Source organism: Haliotis asinina, chromosome 3, assembly GCF_037392515.1.
Source record: "Haliotis asinina isolate JCU_RB_2024 chromosome 3, JCU_Hal_asi_v2, whole genome shotgun sequence".
NCBI lineage: Eukaryota > Metazoa > Mollusca > Gastropoda > Lepetellida > Haliotidae > Haliotis > Haliotis asinina.
This window is the reverse complement of record NC_090282.1, coordinates 63417969-63440345: the sequence shown is the minus strand read 5'-3', so window position 1 is coordinate 63440345 and position 22377 is coordinate 63417969. Positions and strand designations below refer to the sequence as shown.

Sequence of the window (22377 nt, the reverse complement as noted above, 5' to 3'; positions counted from 1 at the left end):
ACTGATATGTGTTCTTATAATGAATAGTGAGTTTATCTCCCCATATCTTGCTCTTCTTTTTAATCGCATTCTAGATAAAGGGGAGTTCCCTGAAGCTTGGAGTGCTGCAATAATAATACCTATTTATAAGGAGGGAAATCCTAACGAACCTAACAACTGTAGAGGTATTTCCTTGTTTAATACTATGAGCAAGTTGTTTACAAATATAATTAACAGGCGAATAGATGATTACATTGAAAGTGATTGCCTTATAGGAGAGTATCAGGGTGGTTTCAGAAAATTCCATTCGACAATAGATAACATTTTTATCCTTTAATTTATTATCCAAAAGTATACAACAATAACGCAAGGAGATTTTACTGTGCATATGTTGATTTCAAAAAGGGCTTTCGATATGGTTAATGGATGAAAGCTTTTATTTCTCCTTTTAAATAATGGCATACCTGGAAATATATTAATATTGTCAACTAGGTGAAGTCTGCAGTCGTAACTGATGGTAATAAATTAGCTGATTATTTTGATTGGTCTACAGGAGTTATACAAGGTTGTGCTTTTAGCTCCCTGTTGTTTTCGATATTCATCAAGGAGCTCTGGGAATATGTGAGTCAAGCTTTCGGCAATGGTGTATTTACATCAGAGGATATATATAACGTGTTATCAATACTATTTGCAGATGATCTAGTGTTAGTTGCTGATACCCCGCTGAAGGTGCAAAAACAGCTAGATTTCCTACAAAATTATTGTTTGAAATGGGGCATGGAGATCAATATCGACAAAACAAAAGTGATTCTCTTCAGAAACGGGGGCCATTCTCACGATATGAAAAGTGGACCTATAATGAAGAACAAACAGAAGTTGTTAATGCCTATAAGTAAATGTATTTAGGCATCATGATGACCCCTAAGCTAGTATGGACAAGAGCCTGTACCGTGTTATCGCAACAAGCAAACAAAGCCTTATTCTCTTTGGAATGGCTTATTCGCAAGTTTAATATAGATATTACAGATGCCTTTAAGATGTCCGATGCGAAGGTTGCACCGATTTTAATGCACGGTTGCGAAATATGGGGATTCAAGGAAATGAAGCAATTAGAAATTGTTCACCGATCATTTTGTAGATGTTTATTAAATGTTAGTAAATCATTTTCAAATATTGCTCGGCATGGCGAATGTGGGAGATATCATTTATGTGTGAACTCATAAAAGAACTGTATTAGATATTGGGTGAAATTAGTCACCATGCCGTCATATAGATATCCTCACCAATCGTATCTTATGATGAAACAATCCTGTAATAGAAAACGGTCTAACTGGGCAACTAATATAATGCAGCTATTATTTACTCACGGGTTTGGCCATGTATGGATTCAGCAACTGGTAGGGGATATTGATATGTTTTTAAATGCTGTTAAAGAAAGAGTGATTGACTGCGCCAGGCAAGATTGGCATTCTGAGCTATCTGATAAAGCGTCATTACAATTTTTTCCTTAATAAAACATTCACTTTCTCCATAATTGTACATATACAATGTTAAAAACATTAAATATAGAAAAGCGCTTCCCTTATTTAGATGGTGTTTTAATCGATTAGGCATACAGTGTATTAGAAAAGGCTTAAGCGATTAACGAGATAATGATTCTATGTGTTCTCTTTGTAAAGTTACCGAAGATGAATGTCATATCATATATCATTGTCCTTTGTACAAAGATTTTGGTGAGGTTGGTCCATATATTTCCACTCATAGCAAAAATATTGATAATTTAAAATCATTACTGATTTCTACTGATTGTAGCCACTTGTTTATATTGGGAAAATATCTGTATAATGTGTTTCGCACAAGAGGAGAATATCTTTGATACGCATGTTAGCAATCAATGTATAAAACAATTAACAATGCATTATGGGTCATATGGCCTTGAAAACAATAAAGCATTGAAATTGAATAGTGAATAGTCCGGGGTTGCCTTCAGTTGCACAGTATGTGTCCTGGGAATTTCTCTCTGCTGCACGTTTTAATGACGATAAGTATGTGTTTGTGAGTGAATATAGTTTTACGCCGCTTTCACCAATATTCCAGCAATAAAACCACCGGGGAAATCAGAAATGGGCTTCACACTTTGTACCCATTTGGGGAATCGAACCTGGATCTTCTGTGTGACGAGCGAACGCTTTAACCACACGCCTACACAAAAGCCCCTATAAGTATGTTGGTCCATTGTGCCGTCATCCTCTAGAGGGTCACACATTAGCCAACAGCGACAAAGGTATGTCCGGGACGATTTTGTGTCTTGTTTCCAGTATTTGGACACATACTTAATTAATCTCTAACTTGTCACCCCGAGAACTTAAGAAACATATAATGCACACAGGACTTCTTAGATGCGTAGATTAATTCTCTTTCCCATGCCACGTAGAGAATCTACAGTACAGAACTTTGAAATACAGGTTGACAAGGGAGTTGATTGTGTATATTCTTTTCCTTCGTTATTTGAAAGGAGTATAACGATAAGTGGGTTATACCGGTATGAGTGACCTCCCACTGAGATAAAAGATGAATGCTTTACTGCGTCTAAAGATTACCAGCAGGAGTTTGCAGCTGTTGGAAGACTCACGTCTATCAACTCTGTCACAATTATGCATCCGGTTGCATCAGAAATATGAGAAACGTGTGCATTGCAGTGACAGTTCGGTCACAATTAACTCAATCTTTACAGCTTATTTTGCCAATTTAAACATAACGCCATTGATCATAATCCACACAGTGGGGCACAGATGAATGCGACATTTTCGGAATGATGCCAGAAAAGAAAAACATAAAGTCTGCACCTGTGACTCTTCTATTCTGAGCAGCAAAAGAAACGCAACTCTGTATTTTTTGTCATGTTGTAGAAGAGAAGACATACAAATGAACGCTCACTTTTATGTGAGTTCATTGTTTCGAACTTGCATTTCTTTTGCTATCCAGGACACTTGTATATGTTTCAAGATGAATGAGTGGCCTAGTCGTCTGTGGCAGTGCAATTCACAGTTACAACCCTTAGGTGCACCAGAATCTGCGGATCATGATTTTGAATATTCTCCTTCACGTACATTCAGTGGTGTCAGCACAATGTTAATCAGACTGGGCAGTGGACAAAATGGTAAACGTTATGTAGAGATTTCCTCCAGTAATCCATGATACCAGGTGTAGCGTGCAAAAACAAAAACCGATTTTTAATGGATGTTGCCTTTTACCCCCCTTTGTCACTGTTTTCTGGTGATCTATGCAAATGACCCCGATACTTTCACTGCTACGTCTAATGGAGCCTGGGCAGATAACCTAGACTCGAGATAAAAACACAACAGATTATATGGCGTTTAGCTTTTACTATAGGTTATGGAGATTTATATAAAAGCGTCAATACAATTACTAGACACCAGCTGACCCATGTCCCTGTGCAATCCATCAAAATTGCTAATAGCATCACTTCTTAAGAAAATATTGATCAGGTAAAACATCAAAATACAAAATACGATATAATCAACAATAGGATGGCGTGGTTTAATCAATAGACACAAGTGATATACTATTCAGTGTTACTGACACATAAACAAATCTCCCAGTCGAGCGCAAACATGTTATCAAAACCGGAACACAAGCGCTGTCATTAGATAAGGCATCGCCTATACAAGACCATCATCGTTATATGTTAACACAAAAGCAATTTAACACAAGCTAGCGACCGCCAACTAAAGAGAGCTCAACATGGTGCCTTTGTTATGCATAACACACATGCGAAGGATGCAGGTTCCTCTGGGAGTATCTGTATCACTCAGGAATCAAGCTGAATTTGTTCCATAAGCCTCCACCACGCTAAAGAGAAAGCGATACATTTGCCCACGCCTATGGGCATTCCCCACATACTGCTATAAGTAATATCTATAGTATGCACAACCAATTACAATAGCCAGCAGATAGCATGATGTTGAACTCCGATCGCAAAGTAAATCATGTTCTATCGTAGGCCAATTTCGTGCTGCAACAATATTTTCCCCGGGGGGCCAAATTTCATTATTTCTTTCATCGACATGGTGTATAATTAACGATCCCGAGATCAGAGTTGCGCCCTTCAATATTTGCACACTTTATTAACATCTGTAAAATCCACTAACAGTTCACAACGATTGCTAAGCTATCAGCGTTCGGCATCAGATTGCGTTTTATGCTGTATCGATCATAACCAAACCTACGCGTCCAATTTCATAAATCTTTACGTAAATGTAAGTTTCAAAAGATAAAATGAAAACTATTTTTTGAGAAATAATCTCATGAAGTAATATTTTAATTTATCTTCATCATATAACTGTTAATTTAAATTATCAAAAGATAACAATTAAGTTAATTAAGTATGTATGACAAAATGACCGTTTTCATTATTTTCTATTAGCTTGCGTTTGCTCATCTCGCATATATTTCATGACATCTCATACCGAATTTCAAAACAGTTTATAAATTGTGCCACCTTAACTAGTTGCTGGAAAAGGCTAAACTATGTTCATTAATAATTTAGACAGAGACAGAAGGCAATCAAATTCACAATGAACACCGTTTTATGTTATAACTTTATATCAACATCTTGATGCAAGACGTCCCGTTTTTTGTTTCACTGAAATAAATTTCGTTCCTGTGAAGGCACCCATCATGTAATGAATCCACTTACATGTAGTTAGCATATCACACTTTCACACTAAACACCAAACAGCCAACATGCCATAAATAGAACTAAATCTCAGAAAGAGGTATTTTGAAATTGGAAAATAGGTATCTAATGAAACGACTTAAAAGATTTAATCGATCTGCACTATGCGATTGCCTGCATACAAATACTGTTGAGAGACGTGGCCCCATGCTGTAAATGAGTTGCCTGTAGACATCCAAAGCACAACAAGGCATTTACTTGCCTATTCATCTCAATGAAAAGCGCGTGTTAAACGTTCAATTCAAAGCTATCCACCACGCTGACTATATATATCTTGACTGAGTGACATTTCTCGAAGCGCCTATTATTGCCCAGACCACCATTTCAAGAGCGCAGTAACGACAGTGAGGTGATTTGGCTTTATTTCTGGGTCCTCCTTGAAAGGCAGTCTTATCATTGAGGTTGTATGTATTTTGACGTGTCCAAGCTGGGATCGTTTAGGTAGTATTCCTTTGTGAGAAAGATAACTGATTCGTTGAATATAAATTAATCCTTTGTATTGGGATCAACGGTATCTTATATCGTTCAGCATGTTGGAATCAATGGAGGCATTGAACTGTTTCCAAATAAACACTTTACATGCAGTACAAATAGGCGATAAGTCCTTTGTTAAATATGAAATTCGTGTTATTTACGATCTCCCTTTGCACTGAATTATTCAGATTTCAAAGGCATCATTAGACAAGATAACTGGTGCATAACAGAATGGGGTCCACCTCTACACTAACCTTGCAACATAGTATTTAACATATAAGTCATTGTTATTAAACATCATACAGGATCTCAACGCACACAGACATTCAGTCAAATATTCCAAAACCGCAGCTGATTATTGGAAAAGATGGGAAACTTCTCGATGAAATTAACATTTATGAAACACACTATGAATTCAAATGTTCATGATTTGTAAGTTTATAACCCGCTGTTAATTGTCCGCATAACGAAACATGTCTCCATCACGGACTGCACGCCTTTGAGAACTCGCTGGTGTTCAGACCCGTTATATCGCCCCACGCTTCAAGCATGTTAATGGTGTGTTTTGTAACGTATATCGCCGATTCTTAAGAGCCAGTTGAAAGGAGATCAATGCAAGGACAGATTGAAAGCACTGTCTTACTGAGTAGTGTCAACTGCTCAACTGAAATTTGATGATAATATATTATTTGTTTGCAATAGACCCGTAAATGTTTACACTGCCTCTTTACACAATCGACTATGATATTTGTTGTTTAAATATATGGATGTTTTCTAAACAAATACAGAAAGGTAGTTGAATTATCAAAGAAAGCAAAGTCATTCATGGTGCTAGATTGCACTGGGAGACGGTGTAGCGATAGGGACGAGTACAGACGAAGGGTACGTTATGCCTCTGACGTCACTCACTACTGTAAAGGCTAGAAGTTGAAAAGACGTGTTTTCTGTCTCGGGACAACTGTTGATACACGACAGATAAAGCTCCACGTCCTGTATATCACCGAATAATGTAGATCCCAAGAAGAGGTTACATAAGCCGGGACGACGTATCGGCAGGTTCAGCCTGCCTCGCTATCTGTCTACATTCGTGTATCGAAACCAAGGCTGATCGTGGATAGTGCGTCAGCTCATTGAAGCCTGTATTAGCTTGCTGTGTAGCTTTCAAAACAAACTTGGCCCACTGTGCAGGCATATTACTCTCCCTGAAATACCGAAAATTCATCTCAGGATTTTTTCGGATTGTGCATGTGTGTGCGGTTCTTGAACGTTTCCGGGGTTAAGCGTGGAAGCTTGATGGTAGCGATCTGAGAGCTACTTTGGTCTGGCCCATCACGCGGCGACGTTACCAGCTAATCATTATGAGAGAGCTAATGCCTGGCAGTGGACGTGCCCTGGTCTCCGTTTGCGCTCAGGTGTGGGTACTGACCAGTGTCTTTGTGTTTCATCCAGTGGCGGCTGGCACGGGGAAGCTACCAGACGAACAGAGACTCCTGAGAAAGTTGTTCAACCCCAGGATATATGACACCAGCGTCCGACCCGTCTTCAACTCCTCCGATAATGTGGAAGTGTTTTTCAACTTTAATCTCATCCAGATCATGGACATGGTGAGTAGTTTACTACCACTAATGTTTTGCTAATACTATACAATTTCCCCATTTGACCATGGATTCATCCAAGAGTTTACTATGCTTATTCTAAAATGTTGCTACTCATTTTTGGGTGAAAAACATGCATTATATTCATTTGCGAAATTAATACCTAAACTGTCAGAAATCCAGAAATATATGTATTTGTTTTTACATCATCAAAAGACATGACTTCTGATATGATGGTTTCAAATTTCACATGTATATTATCAAAATGATTCAAACAGCCTGCCCAGGATGCAAGTCCCTCTTCAAAAGAGTATATTTATTACATCTACTAAACATTAGCTGCGGGTGCACCTGGTTCCTTCATATATAGGTGATAGTGTGATAAGCTAGCTGCCATGGGTTAACCACATAAACGCCTATATGTTCCGTTAGACGGCGTTGCATGATTCTAACGAAACGTGTTGCTGCAATTGTGTTGCTATCTTGGATAGGCTCCATTGCTACTTCTTATAACAGTAATATAGCTGGTCAGGAAAGGGCGTTTATGCACTGTTAGCGATGCCTATTAACATCAAGGACAGGCTGAGCTGTGTTTACTGCCTTATTCTTGTCAGATTATCAAGGAAAGATACATTACGTTTAACCATTCCGACAAATAAACGGATGTCTGTTGTGTGTTTTGTGTCACACAAACCATGTTATACACCGTTAAGTTGATGTTAGTATATTTCCATAATACATAATCTGCGTTGCAAGGTAACCTGGATGTGACTTATCTAACAAGAACATAGTCTATGCAGACAAGTAATTTCGAAGTTATTACTGTAATAATAATTACGGGAGCATAATCTGTAATAATCTGTGTAATGGTAATAATAATAACAGGAACATTGTACACACGTTCAGTGGATGTTGGTAAATTTAAAAAGGAAACCTAGAAACGAAGTGGTAATGAAAACAACAGCATAACATATAATGTAATTTATAAGTTAATACTGTAACAATAATAACAGGTAGTATACAATAACAAGTGGTTGTATAACAGGAGAATGCAAAAGACATTAAGAGGAAGTTGGAGAATTTTTCTTAAAGGATAATCTATATTGAAAGGTAATTTAGAAATAGCAATAACATCAGGAGCATAATCTATGTTGAAAAGTTGTCAATAATAACATGGGCTTAATCCATGTTGACAGGTAATTTAGAAGTTATAATAACAGCAGCATAATCTATGTTGGCAGGTAATTTAGAAGTTATAATACCATCAGCATAATTTATGTTGACAGGTAATTTAGAGGTAGTCTTAATAACCATTTCCAACAATACATTGTCGTATCCTACATCTCTAAGTAATGGAACGTACAAAGAAACATAGGGTGGGAGTCTTGTGCAGCCCTGCTGTTTCAGCGTTTTCAATGAGACCATAGCTGTCAACCCTCAGAGCTCCCAATGCTGGAGATGTTTGGAAAGCCGGATCCACGTCCAGGTCCAGGGCTAAGATTAATAATTTTTGCCTTCTTTGCTTTTGTCGAACTTTTTTCGTCGCTCATCTTGGCGCGCTACTCCTCGCTTAAAACTGGTTTACAGCCTCGACGTCGCAGTGCAATGAGCATTGCGCTAATACTAACACCCGGAAGCACAGACCCAGTTTGATCTATTAATTTCTGGACAATTCGGATGACAGTAATGGCATCTTTACTTCGGTTTAATTATATTATACTTTAAAAAAATGTCAAATTTCTCAATGAGTGAGATTTTGGTACCTGCATGTGAGTGAGTGACATGAGGCTTAAATGCGTGAGACTCATACGTGAGCTTTGACAGGTATGTGAGACTCTGGTCCCAGAATGTGTAATCTATATCAGGTGTATCTCACAAGGGAGTTTGATGAAACCTCGATGAGAGACATTAGGATAGTTTAGTGGCATATTAGTCGAAATGCTGTCATTTCCTACACGGTATAAATGTTTGGAAACCAGAATCAGCTGGATAGTTGTTAACTGCGATTGAAAACCCTACAGCCACGACTCCATAAGCACCACATGGAAGATCAAACTTGATCAGTTGACTTAATTATGTTCTTTTGCTATCAAAACTTATGACTTGAAGAACACAGCTCGTAACGCTTGCCGTTGGGTAAATAATAGGATTAAAGTCATTATTTGAAAGCAGACAAGATGTCTGGGTATTTTTCTACTGCAGTGTTTACATACCCTATCGAATCTCGCATAGATGGGTACTAAGAACTTTTGTTCCTTCAATGCACACATAAAATTCCCAAAAGCAATGTAATTTCGAAAACTCAGTAAGAAGCACAGACGATCTTTCATGAATACAACAATGCGTCATCGAAGTACAGCAGCCAAAATTGTTCTGTGTTCGATAGACATGTACCTCACAAGCAGTTGTCTGGCCTCCAAACAATGTCTATAGATTAGACTGATGTATCAAAAAGAAATAACCCCAAGGATGTTATATTTGTTCTTTTGGCTGCCAGTCCGTGTGGCATATCAACGACATTGATTCTCGCTCCCCAGTTGGTCGTCACTTCCCGTGCACATGTTGAAGTGATCAGTATCACATAAAAACGGGAAAGAGCTTTCGACAAAACAATACTTTATGCAACGATGACACTACTCGATATGATAGGACTTTGAGCCTGGCATCATAAACTAATTATAGGCCTTGAATCCGCTTTTCTGTGTAAATCAGTTAATGCACTCATGTGTACCTCACACTGAGATGAATGCACCTGCCACCTTCAACGTAATATTTCTCCAACGAGCTTTAGCACTTTTGAGAAGAGTCAAACATTTTTTGGAATCTATTTGTGCAAACTGTGCAAAGACCATGCCTAAAGATACAGATTGATTTTTATTACCAACTCATTATCGACTGTCGCGTTGAAGTTGACTTCTGGCAGTTTTATCTGAAATATTATGCATTTTAAATCAAAGGCCTGAAACGACCTGAATTCAAAGTATAGACAATACGGTCACAACATTTTTCTTGCTGACAAAATTGTTATTTTCGGTTGACAGTCGTTGTGAGAAGAACAAACAGTAATCCAGTAGGGAATTGCAGCCCATTCTTCATCTAATAAGCTCATGTAGCAGGATGATTGATGTCCAAACCTCCTCAGTGTATACTCCCTAGACAGCCATTAAAGGTTTAAGTCGATATTGCAAGTGAAAATATATCGGCGTTTCTGCATTAAAACTTCCCTTGTTTCCCTTGTGGCTCTCAATCCACGCCATTCTAACATGACTAACGGCACTTGGGACATTGATGAAAATCAGATAGTCAAATTCAATTTCCAAATTATATCTTTTTATCGTTTATTTCACTGGTCGAAAGATGCCTTCTGTGACGACAGCCTTGCATTTGAATGAAAAGTAAATTTACCATAGCTTGTTCAAGAGTAGACGTCCCTCCTTCGTGCTTTTCAGGCCTCGATTTGTGAGGCTCACCGCTGATCATCGTCTTTTCCCCTATCTACACGTAGATTGATGACGCAGTGTTTTGATACGTAATATGAAACTGTTCTCAGTATATTTCAATATATTTAAAATTAACAAAGATGTTACTGTTACACGTTGTATACGATTTCTATTTAGATTTGATCAATGTTATTTAGTATTAATGTAATTTGTATTTTTTCACTTTGCATCCATTACAATTCTTGTAGTAGGTGTAAATATTCAAGCGCTTGGACAATACAAGAAGTGTTCTCGTGATGCTGGTGTTATCTTGACATATCAAAGATGAAATATCCCGGACCGAAAGTATGGAAATTACAATACCATTACCATACAGAATTCATAGCCTCTTTAAGAGGTCAAGCGACGACACGGCAACACGCGACAGCTCCATCACATGACATTCAATGTGGCTATTAGATAACACCATTATATGGCACTTCATTTAGAACTGACTGTTAACAATATCATGCATGGTAACGACGTTATCAGATTTCCTCTTGATTGTGTTCTAATTGCACATATTTGTGTGACTTAAACCCAGTAACGGCACCCCGATATTCTGTTCAGCAAAAAGAATACAATCATAACGTCACTCTCTGGAGCAGGGTTTGAACCGCAAAATGACTTAAATTTTTCAACACTATTTCTTTCCATTTTCATTTTCTCTCGTAATCGTTCATGACGAAGTAGATTCTTGATGATAGCTGGAAGTTATCCCTCATGATAACTGTCCTGTATGTTATGCTCATACATACAGGTATAACCAAACATCACTGGATTATCATATAGTCCAGGCTTAAATGTTTATGAAATCCTATGTATTTTTTCACAAGGAGTCATCGATGTTATAGTGTTAACAGATGTCGATTCGATTATAAAGTTAAACTGAAACTGCCATAGAGCAAAATGCAGAATTTGCGACAATTGTGCCATCAAAGCCGCGCCCACGCACACGCGCGCGCGCACACGCTTACACTGTCACCTACTTATACACTTAGGCACAAATGCACAATACATATCCAGCGATACTACTTACAGGAAGGACATGTGTAAAGGTTGCATGGAGATGTGAAGTAAGAAAAGTCTCAATGCCCCTCAGTTTCAAAGTGCATGTGCATGTCGACAAAATTATCAAGATATAAATAGCAACACATGTAATTAAACATGACACTATAAGCCAAACGCAAGCCCAGTATAATGATGATACATTTTGTAAATAAACACGAATAATGAACAATATTATTATTGTGGAACGCCTTTAAGACTGTCGCCACGGTATTGCAATACACCTTACTACGATTAGGTCACTTAAAGACGTTGTGATTGTCCAATGTCCATCATATAAATCCACATCATCGACAAATTCAGCGTAGTCAGAAAAGCCAAGCAAAGCAACATACATTCATATGTGTCCCTTGTTGATGGAACAGAAGTCGTTAGATTATTTTCTCTAATTTAGAAAACGTTCCTGTTGATAATAGCTTGAAATTTCAAAACAAATCTTCAGACAAACCAGGTTTCAATTACAAGATGCATGTATTGTTATAGAGAGCAGACAAGCTGAATCAGGGCTTTAATACTGTCAGCTGTTTTTGGTCTACTTGTTGTTGCCGTCTGCACACATATCGACTTTCGTTTCATAGTTCAATTCTTCTCAGTCAACACATATGTGTTCTGTCTTTTGTTTCAATGTGTTTTAAATTGCTCGCAATCAATACTTAATTCCTGTAAAGTAATAATTCCTGTCAAAGTGGAAAGTTATTCAAGTTCGACTATATGCTTTCCAATTCCAGAATGTCCTAATGTCTAATTAGGAAATGCAAATGATATATAAAACTGATTTAAGCCGTTTTCTTGTCGATCGTTACCAGACTAAGCGAATACATATGACCATTTACAGTACCAAATACATATCAAAAAGTCTACTAGCCCAAGATGGATAGCAACATTTTTGAGCTCGATCATTCATCAGCTGAAGAAACGTTAAATGCCAAGGCAAATGACTGTCTGACGTTGCTGTCAAAGACGACAATTGATCACCAGAGTGGTGGTGATGACATTTGCAGACCTCAACATTACAATTCCAAATACAGAATTTTATGTAATCTTCTGCCGAGTGTCAGAAGAAGACTTTGCGGTTCCCCTCTGATTCCTGCAATTACATTATAATTCGACAACGAGGATCGCAGAGCGCCAGAACTCGTGAGCAGCATACGTGATCCTACATTACCACCGACTCTGAGCTGGCTTTTCAACGATTGCCTGTTTTGGAATTAAAAGGCATGAAATCCAGGAGTAAAATGCTAACGATTGCCAGTTGGGTGTTTTTTCTCAGCTATCACTGCAGTCAATGATCCATCATTTATCATTTCTACCATGGACTAAATTTAATCAGACAGAAGAAGCCATTTAGAACTACAGTAGGAACAGAATGTTGTCCACATTAATGCTGGAAAAGGGACATCGAGATCGGATATATTATACGCAGATACTTTTATTTATTTTTTGCACTATGAATCCGGAATTAGTTCGTAAAGAATCATGTGTGAGTGTCATATGCTGCATATAGTGAATGACTGCTTAAAAGGCTATAAAAACTGTAGGCATTTATTAATGCTTATTATATTGGCTTTTGTGCAAAACTCCTAGACTGATTGGTAGGTCCAGAGGTTGAGGATTCCAATCCTGAAATGATTTTGCAGGCCGTGTCCCTTTGGGTTTTACGCCACGTTTTCACAAAAATGGTTCATATAATGCATGTAACAGTCAAACCCATTCCACCACCTTATGACGACTTGGATTAGATTGAACGACAGCCAGTCATTGAGTTAAAATTTTAAGCTACTTTGGCAATATTTCAGCTCAAAACTGAATAAAGCAAAATACTTTATTCTTTTATTTTATAAAATCTGTCGCCAAACACGGTAAAGCAACTAGCATATCACAGAAACAGATGTAAAACTAGCATGTAATTTCAAATTATGCTGTTTCGGACAATACAACATAAAAATGAGCTAGAGATCACCAGAAACTATATGTAGATCACCATACTTGGGCACCATAAAAAATTGCAGTAGCTTTGCTACCTGCATGGTCCCTAGCTGGATTTACACAATCCTTTCAGGCCCGGGCTATTGCAGGAAACTTTAGCCATAATTTAAAATAACACAAATACTACCTTTAAATATGTAGTAATTATAGATTGACTTTGATGTTTTCGGACTTACGTTACTACATAACAACAGACAGACAATAAGTACCGTAACCCTATTTTTGAGGACCCAGCTGGGGAAAAACACATCGATGTTAAGTTACAGCGGATTGTTTAAGTGCGGGTGATACTATAGGCCATAGGTTTACCGCTGTTTACTGAAACAGCGACATACACCTTGACTATTTCTAACTGCGGCGTGAAACAGTATTCTCTCAATTGTTAAGATAGGCATGGAGTACTCTTTTCAATTACAGACGCCGATAATGTGGACAAATGTTAATGTGCTTCTCTGTTGAGCAATTGGCTAAAAAAGCAAGACAAGTGATTTGTCAGTCAAATTTAGTAAAGGAATTACCAAAAAAATCTGGATTCCTCGTCGCGACGAATGCTGTTTTTTTCACATTGCCATTGTAGGATTCTTTACGAGTAATATTAATAAACCTTAATGAAATAAAATCTAAAAGACTATATCCATAATCACAAGAAACATGTGTCAATATGTTTTTGTCTTGACGTTCTGTATCCACGTAAAATACAGGTAGAGATCATTATCATTCAGTCACATGTGCAATCATGTCATACAGCCACTTTTAGATTTTTAAGGGTTTTTATGTGTTTGTTCCAGGATGAGAAGAACCAGATCTTGACACTCAATGCCTGGTTGGAATCGGTGAGTCTATTCTACCAGATAGGAAATAAGACCTCATGAATACTTACAATTCATCATGAAATATGTACATATCAATCAAATAAGATGGAAATAATTTTCACTTCTACGAAACTTGGAAAAGCGCCAAGGACATATTTCTTCTTTTATTTGCAGGCTTATGTCGTTATTTCATATTTTTCTGATGATATTTAAAAAATCACATCGAATGAGCAAGAAGTAATAGCGTGTAACGTTTTCGAATGTTACCCAAGATTGGTCTTCATCTGGAGCAGTACGTCTTGGTCGTCATTTCACTACACTATCTGAACGTCGAATGTAAAATTTGAATGAGTAAGCAGTCATGTATTCTCAATCATTCTTAACTGAGTGTATTTAAATTGATTCGGATTTTTTTATTTAAAGGTAGCGTTCGCATGGTCATGTTGGCGCATGTTACAAAATGAAGCAAAAAATGCTAAAATAGGAACATATATAAATGTCACTTTTCAAATATTATTGGGGAATCAGTGTTTCATTAAATGTTTTCAACCCTTCATCAGTGGATTGCTTGGGTATAGTGAGGATGAAGGAGAAGCGGTACACTTTGAAATTTGTTAAAATTCCATGTCATTTCAGCTGGCATCCACAATTTCACCCTTTATCCGACAACCTTTGAAAGCGATTCAAAGATTTTATTGATGGCTTGATACCTTCAACTAAAATGTATTGCGAGTGTGTGTGAGACGATCCGATGTATTTAGACTAATATGTACATCAAACCACGGCCATAACGAACTAAAAAAGAACTCGCCTTCTTTACTTACAAAGTGCACAGCAAGTGTCCGAAATAAAAGGTCAGATGTTTACATTCGTCAGTTTGGTTTAAGAGTGATGTTTTAATAAGTAGTTTACTTTAGATCACGCTTTTCTCAAGGTCTGCAAGCGTTTTCATATGTCTCAGTGTTTACTTTTCCTTCAGCGTCCAAACTACTTCAGATGTCTCTCAACCAATTAAAGACATTCATTCTAATGTACGTGTACATATTTCCTACAGTACGTTCCGAGTTAGGACTTTCCTTCCATAAGTCATGCTTGTCGTAAGAGGAGACTAACGTGTGGTCAGTCTCGCTAACTTGGTTCATACACGTCATTGTATCCCTACTGCGTAGATCGGTGCTCATGATGTTGACCACTGGAATTTCTGGTCCAGACGCAACTATAGCTGTAATATTGGTGATAAGGTCTTTAAACTTCAAACCAACCTGCAGTAAATAGATGTCACGGTAATATTTGTGTGGCAGGTGTTTTCACATCTGAGGTGATATGATGAAAGACGACATTAAAAAAGTCAAGTCTACCCGATGGAGAAATACATGACTGCTTTAGCCTTGATTTAATCAAAGTCTGCGGAAATGTCTTTGACGTTAAAACCACCAGGTAATCATCTGGGTAAAAATTTATTAACATTTTTTTAAATAATGTCCACAGGATTGTACTTCCAGTCGTGGTGGTTGACAGTCATACCACATATTTGAATACAGAACCACAAGTCTTTTGGAAATAGTTGTTATTAGTTTGGCATTGTGATTTGGCAAATCAATTCACGGTCCCTAATCTGAAGACAGGAAGATGAATGTGTGACGAACGAAGTAGGTTGAACCAGAAATACTGTCATTTAATATGCACAGATTGGTAAATCGAGAAAGTCGGATAGCGGTATTCATATTAATATTTTCCTCTGTTACGTTCACACAGAAACTGAACCCCGAAAGGATTCCTGCAAATTCCTCACCGCTCCTTGTGTGTCGTAACTGTCGACTAGAACTACGATCTGCCTGGTTGTATGTCATCATGTCGTTATGAGGCGTCCCACAAATGTTTTTTAAAGTCCCGAGGTAGATGGAATATTATTGACTGCTCTTTGACAACCTCACTTATCAGTGTCCTCTTGTATAACTTCACAGAGCTGGAAGGATGAACGAATAGAATGGGATCCTGAAGATTTCGGCGGATTAAAAATGTTCAGGCTTCCGTCGAAGAAACTTTGGCTACCTGACATAGTGCTTTATAACAAGTAAGTATTTAGTAATGGATAAGGACGTTTGTGAGGACGTTCGTAGAACATATGGATGAATTATGAAGACATATGAGCTGCATGTACAGATGAAACAAGCATGTACATGGAATGCGAAAACACTTGGCATATATACTCATATATACACAGTGACTAAAAGAAACGCCAAAGCAAGAAATATTCAATTAGGAACGTCTCGATTATCAGATGCTTAATTGGCGTAAAACGCCAAATGAACTGTTCAAATGGGAATCTATCAGATACGCTATGCAAACTTGTTAGCATCCCTGCCTCAAAGGAAGCACAAATGATCCCTGACTTCAATATTCTGCTTCCGACTTACATGCCATCTATGTTTGTAACTCACATGAGTTCTCTAACGCAAGGTTGTAATATACTGTAGAAAGGATTTTGAGAGAGGTGTCCTTAACTAATAAACATATTACAATACAACTGAGAAACATATCAAGAACTGGTTTCTTGGACGTGTCCGTCCACTGCCAGTGAAGACGAAAGTGGGTTTTCGTTAGGGCATAGAAGCTTTGACCTATACTGTGATTCAAACGAAACTATACACTAAAAACTGCATTTGTCCTGTAACAAAATACTCATAAAAAGTTCAGTTAAAGTTTTGAAATACCCCCATCATCATGTTATGATAAAATACAATACAGCATATACCCTTTGAAATGTCCATGCATGTTACTGGCATTCTGTAAAGGCAACTATTTTCAATTATTCTCCTTGGCGGAGGGGCGGCCTAGTGATTAATGCTTTCGATCGTCACGCCTAGGACCTGGTTGGGTTACAATGTGTGAAGATCATTTCCGATGTCCCCACTGACGTTGTTCGAATAGTGATAAATGCGGCGTAAAACTAAACTCGTTTACTCAAGTATTATCCTATCAAATGGGGTTCATCTCCCCTTATCGCCATCGACAATGATGTGGTCTTTATACTAAGTTATATATTTCAGCGCTGATGATTACACGACAGGGTTCATGCCTTGCAACGCCATGGTTGACAGCAACGGAGGAGTGCTGTGGTCACCCCCAGCTAGACTTCGGAGTTCGTGTAAGATCGACATCAGGTACTTTCCATTTGACAGTCAACGTTGCACTCTGAAATTCGGTTCTTGGACATACGACAAGGCCCAGGTCGACCTCATCAATCGGTCGGAACTAGCGGACATTTCAAACTACATAACAAATGGCGAGTGGCGCCTCACCACCTACCAAGTAGTCCGTCATGAAGTTGTGTACCCCATCGGAGACGCCGTGTACCCGGATGTGACAATTACCTTGGTGATCCATCGTCGAATCCTGTATTACGTCCTCAACATCTTGTTTCCGTGTTTCTGGCTCAACATTCTGAGCGTCCTGACATTTTGTCTGCCCCCTGATGCCGGGGAGAAGATTACACTGAGTATTACCGTACTGCTGTCCTACTCGGTGTTTATGCTGTTGGTGGCGGACAGCATGCCGCCAACATCGGATTACGTTCCTCTGATTGGTGAGTTGAAGTAACTGATTTGAAGTCTTTCCAGTAGATTGTCCTATGTCCTGCTATTATAATTATTCATAGCGATTCATAAGCACATGCAAATGATAAAATCGGTGATATTAGGGAAGACATTTTGCAGAACGCTTTAACTTCTTGTAGAAACTCTTTTCGGAAGGCATATATATATATCAAATGAGGGAAATATCGGTCTAATTTACCTTTGGACAATTATTCCCCTGGACTGTGTTCCACAGATTGAAGATTTGAAGAAACTGAGTTGAAGTCTTTCCTATAGATGGTACAATAGAGCATCTGACATAAACACTATTTAGTGGTTTATAAACATGCGCTAGTGATACAGTCGAAGTTCTACAATCGACAAATTGCACATTTCCTCACCTTCTTGAAGAAACTACTCTTATCGGAAATATGAATATCAAATGTACGACCTATAAGAAATATCGGTCTGAATTACCTTCTAAAAAGTATTGTCTCATACCTGAAAAAGCAGTGAGGAGGTGGGGTAGCCTAGTGGTTAATGCCTTAGCTTTTCACGACGAAAACCCGGGTTCAATTCCCCATATGCGTACAATGTGTGAAGCCCATTTCATTTGATGCTGGAATATTACTAAAAAAGACGTAGAACCAAACGCACTCACTCATTCACACTAAAAAGGCAATATAGCGATGTAAGTGTTTTTTTTTTTTTTTTTTTTTTTTTTTTTTTGAGTTAATCACTCAACATCAGTGATGGCTGCAGGTAGCAGGAAAATATATAGGTTCCAGGTAGGCATATCTTGCTCTGCGAATGACAACGTAACGCATTTCTGACAATAGTACAACCATATTTTGCTGGTAAATGATTCTGAACACTCCACATGTTATGAACTTATACTTATACTTTCACTAAAAGGTGGGGATATTCGAAATAACATGAATTTTCCAAAGTTTAACAGCTCGTAATTTTTGCATCATTAACATTAAGCAACATTCGAGCCTGTTTGCAGGACAGCAAGGATACGCAAGGAGGGTAGAGATACGATGGGAGAGATCAGTAATGTGTAAACCACGACTTTATACTTTGTACAAACAGTAAAATTGACAGAAATAAGTGTCCACAGTGATCAGTTAGCCTTCCTTGAAAGTATCAAAATCAGAAATGACATACAATTGCACATGTGTGTCGCCGCAAAAATGTGCTAACTGTCTGTCTGCCTTTATATACATAACGTTCTCACATTGGATATGTGTCGTCAACACCTACTCTAATGCTTTGTATGAACATTTAAATTTTATCATGCCCTACTTTGCAACAGTACCAGTGACTCCAGCTATTATGACTTAAGTATGAGACCCATTCGCCTTAAGCTGATATACGCACATCAATGGATGGTGTCCGGTATTATAGAGTGCAATCAGTGCTAGGGTTTGGTTCATTCAATATTAGTCCATAGTGTGTGAGTTCAAATTTGAAAGTCAATTCGAATATTGGAGCGGCTTTGGAGACATGTTGTGATCATTTCATATTATATACTGGGTAAAAATGAAACATCAGGTCATGAGCCACACTTTACAGATAGAATCATTGGTCTGTTCATGCTGCAGTCAGGCATGTCAAGACGTCCTCCTTGTGTCGAAGTAAAAGTGAGCTTCCTAAATACTTCGGGTTATCCGACACAAACACAAAATGATGACTAAATATAGAAGTATCACAGACGAGCTATTCATTTCGAGACAATGCGGGTCACTTTAATCAAGGCTGGACCTGACAATCCTGTGAGTATCTTACATGCATGCAGTGTCAGCCAATACCAGGCCCCTGACAACCGATCCATCTGAGAGCCCCTAACCACAAGTTATTTTTTCTGGAAATTATAGATACAAGGTGGAAAAGCATACACACTGTTGCATAATGCAAACAAGTACAGGCCTTCATTACGCTAGTTATCGTCACATGTTAAAGCATCCAAACCTTGACTACTTTACGACAATGAATGGTGTAAGATTTCTTTGATCGATCAAATGCATAGGCCGTTTCGTCCATAACCACAGCAGGGAAAGTAATATACATGTAAACGATCTTCCTCACTTCGGCAGGAGCTACCACATAATCAGCAACTGTTCGATGGTTTCGAAATCAGAATTTAACTTTAAACAGGATAAGAAATAACAGTTGCTTTGTAAAAAAACAACATGAAAGGGGCCTTAATGATGCTCTGTTGTACTTGTATGATTAACTGATTTAGAGGGATGTTCCTTCGCGAAAGAAGGTCAGGCTGCAAGTAACAACATGATGCATTTAGAAAGTAAACCAACGATAGGAGCGTTTGCCCTTTCCAGAGTGTGTTTTCAGTGTAAACCAGACTATCTAAGGAATTCCATTGACCACGTTCTTTCCCCTAAGACTTATCGATAAACTTGTGTGCGCACCAGTACAGAGTTGCAGAGCAATGTTAACACAGCCCACGAGAACTGTCACATTGCCTTTATGGGAATTAGAGAGATTTAACCAATTGCTACTTCCCCGTGCAGTAACGCTCAATATTTTGAAATTTAATTTGAAAATAAAATTGCAATTTCAAAAACCAATTTGCAGGCTCAGTGCATTTTCTTTTGATGTGTTCTCACTAAAACGAGCAGTTTCTTCTTTTCATAAACTGTTTTGTAGTCCAGAGTGATAACGGTGATCATATTGAATTTCCAGGAGGTGGAGGGTCAAGAGATTGCTAAGGAGGCAGTGATTGTGGTCAGTTAAGGCTATCTCGCGTTTATGTGATAGATTCATTACCAGGGTACAACACGTTCGCGTCATTGTCGCACTATTCCTCTAAAAGAACAACGACATGTCTCAAGAACTTTAACAAAGATTCTGCCATTCTGATCATCAGTCACGAGCAAAATACAATTACTCTAGTTCCATGCTGGCTAGAACAATTTTACAATGAGGACTACCCACAGGGATTTCGCCTTTTAATTTTCCCTAGAACTAGTTTAATCAAATGAATGGTATCTTTCAGCTAACCAAAACATTACCTCTTGATTTATTTGAACTTTGATTATGTATACTTTCAACGGAATTGGTTGGAACAGCACAACTCTCGCGATGCTACGTTAATGGGACATCTGAGATAAAACTGGAATTTAACCTAACCTCCGCATTCTCACATTTCTTATCGACAATGAATTCTCTCGATACGACGCATCTGTGTCTTGAGAAAGCACTGTTTCATGTCAATCACTTTACCAGGTCTTGGTAACAAAGTCGGCAATATCCTTCTAATACATTTCATATGGTTACTGTAACTAGAATAAATGCTGGATTTGAATTAGACGGTTTGTTCGCGAGTTTTAAATGTAAACAACTCACGTGTAAGTGTAATGTTTCTGTTTCCATTTCAGAGATCTACCTAACCATGTCCATGGCTGTAGCATCAGTGTCTGTAATCTTGACTGTCTTCATATTAAAACTTCACCACTGCCCTCCAAACCAAACGGAGGTTCCTAACTGGGTGCGATATCTTGTCCTTAAGGTGCTGGCTTCTATAGTGCGATGTAGCTGTATCACAGCCTCTAATGGGGATCAAAACAGGCCATTCATAGTAGTCACGCCTACCAAAGACACAGAACCTACAGATGCCTGTTCGCGCCTTCTTGGGGATCACTGCTTAGTTCCAAAGTCAAATCACCCGCAAGAAACTGGATCAAGGTCCGATGATAATCTCAGTGTTGAATTTCGATCGTCCACAAGACGTAGTTTTTCCAATAAGGATTCAAACTCGGACGTTCGGATGCATTTGTACGAGCGTTCAGGAACGGGGATGGAGGAGCTTCTAAGGTACCTCAAGTTGATTGTGGAGAAGAACGATGAAGAGGACAGAGCGAATGAAATGAATGATGAATGGAAACAGGTGGCGCTTGTGGTCGACAGACTCATGTTCTGGTTGTTCATGTTTATCACTCTTTTCTCAACACTCGTGGTTCTTGTTATCGTCCCAGCCGCCAAATATGCAGAAGACGATGGAAAATAGCAGCACAAAAACATCTCCTTCTGGCAGTCTATCACAGCAATATCAATCCAAATATTGTTACATGTACATTACTTGTCATCTGATATGCTCAAATGGAAACTCTGTGACTACAGTTATGTGTTATATTTCACTGTAGGCTTACAGTGATGAAATAGTCGTTAACACGTGTTAATTTGCTAAGTTCTCGTGTATGAATGCCCGTATAGACTGTATGAAAGCAGGACTGATTTTTCATATATATCAACAGTTCTTCCTATGTATAAGAAACATCACCAAAGACAAAATCTGATAACAATTTACACATTTATACTCATTGTAAAATTTTGCTTTTCTTGCATGAATGTTACTAGACTTTAATCAGAATAGTGAGCATAGAAATGTTTCATTCAGCAAAGCTGTATATAACGAACCAAATGACATACATAGTGTATTTTTAGAAGCTTTACAAACCCATGATACCCGCATGTTGGTAATATGGCGCCTATTATGCCATACGTACCAAAGTGTAAATATAACAAAACAATAAAAATAACAATAAAAATACCAACAATGTCTTGTTTTACAGTTTCACATTAAGTTGGATGATCACCTGAGACATCCTGTCAGATTACCTTCAACAT

The 22377-nt window shown here is 38.2% G+C and overlaps 1 protein-coding gene across 1 annotated transcript; it reads left to right on the top strand.

Annotated features, from left to right (window-relative positions):
- Positions 1-6047: 6047 nt before the first annotated feature.
- LOC137276980 (neuronal acetylcholine receptor subunit beta-4-like) lies at positions 6048-22304 on the top strand. Its single transcript, XM_067808635.1, has 5 exons — positions 6048-6816; positions 14129-14173; positions 16117-16226; positions 17203-17738; positions 21129-22304. The coding sequence occupies exons 1-5, from the start codon at positions 6571-6573 to the stop codon at positions 21755-21757; spliced, it is 1566 nt and encodes a 521-aa protein (XP_067664736.1). The 5' UTR covers positions 6048-6570; the 3' UTR covers positions 21758-22304.
- Positions 22305-22377: the final 73 nt, after the last annotated feature.

Coding starts and splice junctions, on each gene's coding strand:
- LOC137276980 (XM_067808635.1), top strand. CDS start 6,571: ATGAGAGAGCTAATGCCTGGCAGTGGACGTGCCCTGGTCTCCGTTTGC. Junction 14,174..16,116: donor TCAATGCCTGGTTGGAATCG/GTGAGTCTATTC, acceptor ATAACTTCACAG/AGCTGGAAGGATGAACGAAT. Junction 16,227..17,202: donor GACATAGTGCTTTATAACAA/GTAAGTATTTAG, acceptor TATATATTTCAG/CGCTGATGATTACACGACAG.